An 8,697-nucleotide genomic window follows, 5' to 3' on the forward strand; every position below is an offset into this window, starting at 1 on the left:
TGGAAAAGAGATGGATGAGGGGAGATATGATTGAGGTCTACAAAATCCTGAGTGGTGTAGAACGAGTAGATCAATTTTTTACACATTCCAAAAGTACAAAGACTAGGGGACACTCAAGGAATTTACATGGAAAGACTTTTAAAACAAACAGGAGGAAATAGTTTTTCACTCAACACATAGTTAAGCTCTGGAACTCTTTGCTGGAGGATGTGGTAACAGCAGTTAGTGTGTCTGGGTTTAAAAAAGGTTTGGACACGTTCCTGGAGGAAAAGTCCATAGTCTGCTATTGAGACAGACATGGGGAAGCAACTGGTTGCCCTGGGATTTGTAGCATGGACTGTTGCCACAATTTGGGTTTTTTCCAGGTACTTGTGACCTGGATTGGCCACTGTTGGAAACAGGATACTGGGCTAGATGGACCATTGGTCTGACCCAGTATGGCTACTCTTAAGAACGATTTCTTCACTAAAGAGGCAATTTGAGCGTCCATAAAAACAGAACTATCAACCAGGACACCCAAAAAAAATCAGTTAACTATTGAAAATGTGATAGTGAAACAGCACCCCCACACTCAGAGTCCAGCCAGAGCCCAGATTTTCACTGCTGTTACCCAGAGAGGTGCCGGCCCTGAATATCAGGGGCCTAATTCAGCCTGTACTGGTCGGTGTTTTAAAAAAATTCTGAACACCACCGGCTGAATACTGACCGGATAGGTGTTAGTTTTTTCTGACAAATTGTTTTGAAGAGAACATGAAAGGAAACAACCACCATCACTGATCTTTCCAAGTCATTTCCAAATGAAAGCATATCCCTCATGGTTTCACTATGTCCCTTGATAATATGATTCTGAATGATTTTGATACCAATTAAAGACTACAGATGTGATTTGTGGGCTGATGCAGAGACACTGTAACAACTGTACTGTTCGTGGATTACAAGAACCCAAATATTTCTTTACCCTGCCTTGGCTACAAATAAATTAAATGAGGCAATAAAACAGTGTTCCTTTCAAAATTTCACTTGTCAGCACCTAATCTCAAATTGCCCTGAATGTTCCATCACTCTTAATCCCTAGGAAGGCTTAGTTAATACTATGCTTGCAAAATCTAAAACTGTTTTATAGGATAAGCTTTGGTCCTAGGAGACTTCGCTACTTTTGAGATGAACTGCCTGGTACATGTTGTGAATGCAGAAAATATTTTAGGCTGTAACAAGTCCATAGATGTAAATGTGTAATGCACCTGACCACTTGAACTCTCGTATGTGTTCATAATGATACTTTGATATCCACAGAATTCATAAGAACATAAGAATAGCCATTCTGGGTCAGACCGATGGTTAGGGTTCCCAACTAGATCCAGATTTTCCCTTACAGGGCTGATCCAGTCTTGGGTTTACCCTATTGCATGCAAGGATTTGTGGTTCTGATTTCCCCATTGGATTTCCTAAGAAAAACAAGGCTACAAGTCAATGCCTGCATTGGGGTAAGCCCAGGACTGGATCAGCCCTGTCGTGCGAATCTGGATCAAGTTGGCAACCCTACCAATGGTCCATCCAGCCCTGTATGCTGTTTCCAACAGTGGTCAATCCAGGTCGCAAGTACCTGCAGAATCCCAAATAGTAGCAAGATTCCATTCAGAATCCCAAAGAGTAGCAACATTCCATTCAGAATCTCAAATAGTAGCAACATTCCATGTAGAACCCCAAAGGGTAGCAACATTCCATGTAGAACCCCAAAGAGTAGCAACATTCCAATCAGAATCTCAAATAGTAGCAACATTCCATGCTACCGATCCCAGGGCAAGCATTGGCTTCCCCATGTCTAGTCCATAGTTTCTCAATAGCAAACTAAGGACTAGAGAGTTGCATGGGGACAGAAATCTAACCCGTCCCCAAGGAAATCTAATCTATCCCTGCGGGAATCTAACCCGTTCTCGCCCATCCCCACTGCAAGTAATCTCCACCACCCAGCCCTGCCTCCACCGCATTGCATTGCTCCCTGTCACACTGTCACCTTGACACCCCCTCCCCCAAGTAAGCCAGATTCTATAAGCAGCAAAAATACTGGTAAAAGTAACATAAATGCACTTTCTTCCATACGCTGCTAAATACAAAATTTTAAAAGAAGTACTTTTTCACACAACATTCACCCTTTTTACTGCCCCCTCTCACCCACCCTCCAGCACTGAGTCAGGGTGCCCTCCCCGAACATACCTCAATGCACTCTGGTGGTCTAGTGGCCTCTTCGGGGCAGGAAAGATCCCCACTCTCTCATGCCTGCTGCCGCTTCTTTAAAATGGCTGCCGAGACTTCAAGCAGTGGCCTCGGAAGACTTTTAGCTTTCATCTGGTGCCAGCTGTGAGTCTTGCTCACCTCCTTCCATTCACGAGATTGGAAATGTGCGGTTGTTCCATTAATTCCAAACATTGCTTACAACATTGGAAGAGACACAACATTTACAATACAGAAGGTGAGACTAGTAGACATGATTCAGTGTGCTGTCTGGCTAGGTCTAATTAGTCCTTGCCAAAAACTAGGGACCTGATTAAAACACTTTAGTGTCCAATGTTCCCATCAATCTGTTCCCATCAGGAGCGTAGCTGCTATGGAGACACGGGGGCCTGGGCCCCCGTAAATTTATGATAATGTCTTGCCCCATTTTAGGCAAATCTTAAAGAGGCGGCAGAAACAGACCTCTTTGGACAGCTTTCTTGTGCGACATGGGTCCACTGACTCTGAAGCTGGTCCTAGTTCCAAAAGACCAAGAAGGGAAGTGACCCCAGATAGTGCCCTTATGGAGGGGGATCCCCCTTCCAAACAATAATATCTGCGCCTCTCTCTCCCCTCCTCGCCGTCTTCCATACGCCAAGAAGAGTCTTCAGAAAGGTAAATGCCATGTTAAATGTTCATTTATTCTTTACATTAGTCTTTTATATTCATTTTATATTAATTTCGTATTGTTTTTAGTATTAAACACTATATTTATTCTCTATAAAATGTGCTTTTGGTGTGTATTTTGGAGTGTCTAGAACAAATTCATTGGATTTACATTGATTCATATGGAAATAATTGCCTCGGTTTTCATCGGTTTCGGATTTCACTGATTGTTTTCGGACGGATTATTCACGAAAACCGAGGTATCGCTGTATATCAAAGCTGTGGCACTCTAGGACTTCTACCCACTCTTAAAAGCTGAACCTCATCGTCCCTACTGTGCTCCCCCACCAGCTGCTCCCAGCACACCCACAAGAAAGAGCAAGCTTGAATGAGAGTTAACAATCAAACCACAGTGCTCAGAGGAGACAGCGAGTGATTTATCAAAGCTCAGCAAAAGTGTAGTGGCTCCAAGATGAATCTGAATCTGAATTAATAGGAAAAGTATGGTACTGATTGCAGTATTGAAATAGCTGTTGATGTTCATTCTCTCTTAATTTCTTTGTTCATCACATTCTCTCTTGGTTTATGAACTAGTGCATTGAATATTCTGAGCACTATAACCAGAAGAGTCTCTTTAGCTGTTAAGGTGGTCATTTTGCAAGTGGGATCCTCCTTTTAGGTACGCTGATGCAGTGCAGGAAGCAACTATTTTATTAACGGCATCTGGGTACTCGAATTCCATTATAGAATGCAAACCTACCCTGTTTCCCCAAAAGTAAGACATCCCCCGAAAATAAGACCTAGTAGAGGTTTTCCTGAATTGGTAGATATAAGGCCTCCCCCGAAAGTAAGACCTAGCAAATTTTTGTTTGAAAGCAGGGCCGCCGAGAGCCGGACAAGGCCACCCCCGGGCCGCCCCCCTCCACCCAAGGTCGCCAGGCCCCCTCCACCCACCCTCCATCGCTCCCGGAACTAACCTTAAACGCCTCCTTTCACCTTCGCAGCAAGCAGCAGCAGGGCAGACCTCTCCTTCCTTCTGTGCCCCGCCCTCGTGGACGTTACGTCAGGCGAGGGTGGGACATGGAAGGAAGGAGTGGCCTGCCCTGCTGCTGCTTGCTGCGAAGGTGAAAGGAGGTGTTTAAGGTTAGTTCCGGGAGCGACGGAGGCCTGGCGGGCCAACCCCGATCCAACCCCGATGTTTCTCCGAAAAATAAGACAGCCCCTGAAAATAAGACCTAGCGCATTTTGGGGGGCAAAAATTAATATAAGACAGTGTCTTATTTTCGTGGAAACACGGTAAGTCAATGTTGGCACACCTAAAATGTATGCATCCGCAGTTACGCCAACTGTAGACCTGGTATGGGAGGGGGGGGGCTGACTCAGGAATTAAATCAGGAAGTACGTTTTCACAGAGAGGGTTGTAGAGAGAATTAAGCATATCAGAGGTTAAATGTTCACGCAAAGTCAGAATTATATCAAAAACGTATATAGAAATAAGGGTGAAAAAGCAAGTTGTACATGATACAATTTTCAGTCTGGGGTAATATCTCCAAAATGGGTTCATTATCTGCATAGACTGACCAACTAACAGAAAGAGAATGTGATAGATTTAGACATAAATGCAATGTACACATCCCAATGCTGGTGTATACACATCCAAATAAAAGAGTATGTAAAATAATCACCCACACCTACGTTGGGTTTAAGTAGTACAGGGTGAACTACATCATCTATAGAATTATACCTCATTAGAAACTCTCATTATCAACAGTAAGCTAATGTCTTGGAAAAATATTAAAGTTCCATGGAGTTTAGATATACTATTAGCTATATTCGCTAAATAATTTATTGTTAAATATCAGCACTGCAGTTGAATTATTCATGAGTATATACATAATGGAAGTGAAAGTAGAAAATCTGAGAAAAAAAAACACCATACCCTTACACCCTGAACCAAGTTAAAGAAAATAAAATATTTATCACAGGATAAAGGTATTACCATGAAAAGGAATTGAACTTAATGTTTCCTAATTGTTCCAGTTCCATAACACTACTGTTTATCGTTTCATTATTGCTACTAGATCAGAGATTTCCAAATCTGTCCTGGGGGACCCTCAGCCAGTCATGTTTTCTGGGTATCCACAATGAATATGCATGAGAGAAATTTGCATAGAATGGAGGCAGTGCGTGCGAATCTCTCTCAAGAAAATTCCTTGTAGAGGTTCTGGAAATCTGACTGGTTAGAGCTCCAGCAGGATAGGTTTCGGAACCTCTGTACTAGATAAATTCTGCACTCTGTAGATGCATCACACAGTCTGATTGAAAACATACACGCCCGAGCCATGGATAAACTCAACAAGGCTTACAATCAGGGAGAGCCATTGTTTTAAGTTTTTTAAATAACTTGAAAGTTAGGGGGTTCAATAGTCAACCAGCAGCAATTGCCGTTATTCAGGGATATTAAGCAATCGGCAGCTACCAGCCGTCGGCATTATGGAGGACATTCTGTATATTGATCTACCTTCTAGGAATGCGCTAATATCTGCAAGGACCTACCTCAACCTACATGATCCCAACTGTAGAAATGTTAAGTACAAGACCCTTTTTGCTTCTTCCTTCCCTTACATCAGTCCAAAATCCTGGAATATGCTGCCGAGACAGCTAAAGGAACTAGTCGACCACCAGCTGTTCAAAAAGTCTTTAAAAGCACCCCCTTTTGCCTGCACACATTTAGAAGTTTGGCACACTTCATTACAAAATACGCTTAGCGAGTTGTGTGTGTAAATTCTAATCAGTGCCAATTAGCGTTCATTATTGCTTGTTAAGCACTGTTATCAGCGCTCATTAGCATGTTATGCTTGTTACGTTGTGTGCATTGTTATAGAATCTGCGCCAATTTGGTGTGGATTTCTAGGCGCACTATATAGAACCTGGGGGAATACCTGGAAATTTAATGCCAGGCTATGTCCAGGCTGCAGCATTCAATTTCCAAGTGTATAGAGCTGGCAAAGACATAGCTGGCTAAGGGGCGTAAGTGTCTAAGCGTGTACTATGCACATCAAATTGGAATTACCACCTGCTACCATGAGCCCCGGGAGGTAATTCCATTTTTGACGCATGTCCAAAACACACAGTAGAAATTTTTGACCGCATGGTGCTTACCAGGCAGTATACGCGCACTGATGATTACTGTCCGGTTAATGCATGAGACCTTACCACAAAGTCAATAGGTGGCGGTAAGGTCTCAGGCCGAAAATGGGCACGCGCTGGTTTTAATTTTGTCGCACATCCATTTTCAGCCACAAAAAAAATGGCTACCGGCCGAAAGACAGTACCATGTCTAGTCTTTACCAATAAATTGTCTACAATCGACTGAAGTCTCCACGTTTGTCTCTGGTCAGCCTGGTCTGTTTCCCACTCCTTTTTCGTTGCTGTTGTTTTGTCGTGGGATCTCGGCGTTCCTCCGCTCCTGCAGACTCTCACCAATGGGTATTTACAGCATAAGTATGGCATTGTATGCTACATTACAATGCCAACGCAAAACGCAATAAAACATTTTGATATGAATAAGAAAATAAGGGGACGAATGTAAAGAAAGTTGCACATGAGGTCAGAGGGGTGCTTGAGCTAGAGTAGGAGTAGATGGGATAGTGTCACTACAGTAGGTGCAGCTAGTGTTGGAGTGGGTGGGTGGGTGGGTGTTGATACTATCGGCAGAGTTGTTCCAAATCTGTTATAGAACACTAAGTCCATGGTGTGGCGGAAGGGGGCTGTAAAATAAGGTGGATGCTATGTGTGGGTAGGTGGGAGGGAGGGGACTGTAAAGGTGGATGCTATGTATGGGTGCAGGGAGGGGGCTAGAAAAAAGTATGGATGTTATGGGGGCTGGGAGGGGGCTGGGAAAAATATGGATCGTTTCTGTACAGGAGGGCTGTAATAGTGGTTAAATTATGACAAACTTGCAAAATTTTCAAATTTTGTGCACATAATTTTGCAGAATTTTCAGATTTCGTGTACAGAATTTTGCAGAATTTTCAGATTTTGTGTACAGAATTTTGCAGAATTTTCAAATTTTGTGTACAGAAATTTTATTATTTTGGCACAGAATTCTGGCAGGAGTAATACTGCTATGGAATTCTTCCTTCTCTCCTCTTGATATGGGCTTGAGTTTAAATAATGTGGTTATATTTTGTTGTTCTTATTAGAATGATCTCTAGACTTCTAAGTTATATCTTTCGTGTATAGCAACTTCAAAATCTCAATTTAAAAAAAAAAAACGATCCAAGGTAGGCTCTAGGGGTTATGTGTTTTCCGTGACTGCAAAAATGGTGTTGCAGCCACAGAAAGTTTAATAAATACTAACTTAAACACATCATCTCCTGCTGCCATGGGCCAAATCTTACAACAAGAAATAGTTTAATGGTTTAGCTGACAGGGGGAAAGTGTTACTGACCCCTCCCCCATCTCTCCCATGGCGGGAGGGGCCCGCTGCCAAATTTTGCTTGGCCTAGAATTTGAACCTCTGCCACTAGCCTCAGATGTGGACAGACTGAAAGCTCTTTTGGGTGTGGACGTATTGGACCTAAATTTTCACAATGCCATGAGCCACCATGAGCATCATTTGGAAAGATGGGCTCAAAAATTATTATTATGAAGCTCAAATAGACAGTGAAGAATCAGAGGGAAGCGTTAGGGATCCATGTGTATAGCTGCATTGAATTCAAGTACGATTTGCTTCTAAAATTACAGCTGAATCAAAGCTCTGACCCTGAAGCTCACGAGTGCAAATGTCTTCATATCTTCTAAATGCGCAAATAAAAATCTAATGTCCTACCGGTACAGGTAAATTATATTGTCCGTAAACATTCTTCCTTTCCTTTTACAGTGTTCCTATGTCCCCAGGTGTGGAAAGAACTATGACGAATCCATGTCTCTTGTGAACGTTATCATGGAAAACTTCCGAAAATACCAACGCTTTTCGTGTTTCTATGACCCGGAAGGAACTCAGAAAAATGTTCTCTTAACCAAACTGTACAGTTCTAACGTGGTGTTCCACTCGCTGCTCTGGCCGTCCTCTGTGCTGATTGGTGGAATTGCCATCGTTGCTATGGTGAAACTGACGCAGTACCTCTCCCTTCTCTGCGAGAGAATCCAAAGGATCAGCAGATAAAACGAAACACATGTGGACATATACATCTACACAGACACAATACAAACCAACACACACACACTCATGTACATACACAGAAACACACATACATACATACATATATATACCAACACGCACACACACACACACACATTTACATTACACACAAACATACACACACACAGAGGATCTTATGACATTGATTTACAATATGCTGTTTTCCATTCTTCACCAAAGAACCTTAAGTTTGAATGTGTAATTGTTTCTAAGTTATTTAATCTTTTCTTATAAGTAGAGCAATAATGCAAAAAGCTGTTCTATATGCAAACATGATGTCATTATTATGCAGAAGAAAACTTTGTTTCTTGTTTTCAAGATATTGTTTCATGCTGGAACTAGTATTTCTGTAAGTCACAAATAGGGCTCAGTTTAACCATTAATCATGCATTACTTTACAAAGAAACATGGCAGATTTACAGCACCCTGTGTCTGTACCCACTGTTGGCGAATTCTACTACCCTTATGTGCCATTCAAAAAAAAAAAAAAGAAAGAAAGAAAGTTTCATGGAAGAGCCATCTTCCAAAAAAGGGACGGGGTGGAGCCATTTCCGTATTTATCTTTCTGCAGACTCTAATCAAACAAATTGGGTCTATTTATTAAAGCTTTTTTT

The 8,697-nt window shown here is 42.1% G+C and overlaps 1 protein-coding gene across 2 annotated transcripts in view; it reads left to right on the top strand.

The window, feature by feature from the left end:
- The window catches only part of KCNMB2 (potassium calcium-activated channel subfamily M regulatory beta subunit 2), a 134,206-nt gene extending 125,741 nt beyond the window's left edge, over positions 1–8,465 (top strand). For both annotated transcript variants that reach the window (XM_030217180.1, XM_030217179.1), the window contains one exon: positions 7,763–8,465. In XM_030217180.1, coding sequence (XP_030073040.1) covers positions 7,763–8,047 — 285 coding nt within the window. In that variant the 3' untranslated portion in view covers positions 8,048–8,465. The remainder of the gene's footprint in view (positions 1–7,762) is intronic.
- The last annotated feature ends 232 nt before the right edge of the window (positions 8,466–8,697 follow it).

The sequence above is a fragment of the Microcaecilia unicolor genome, chromosome 10 (genome assembly GCF_901765095.1).
Source record: "Microcaecilia unicolor chromosome 10, aMicUni1.1, whole genome shotgun sequence".
NCBI lineage: Eukaryota > Metazoa > Chordata > Amphibia > Gymnophiona > Siphonopidae > Microcaecilia > Microcaecilia unicolor.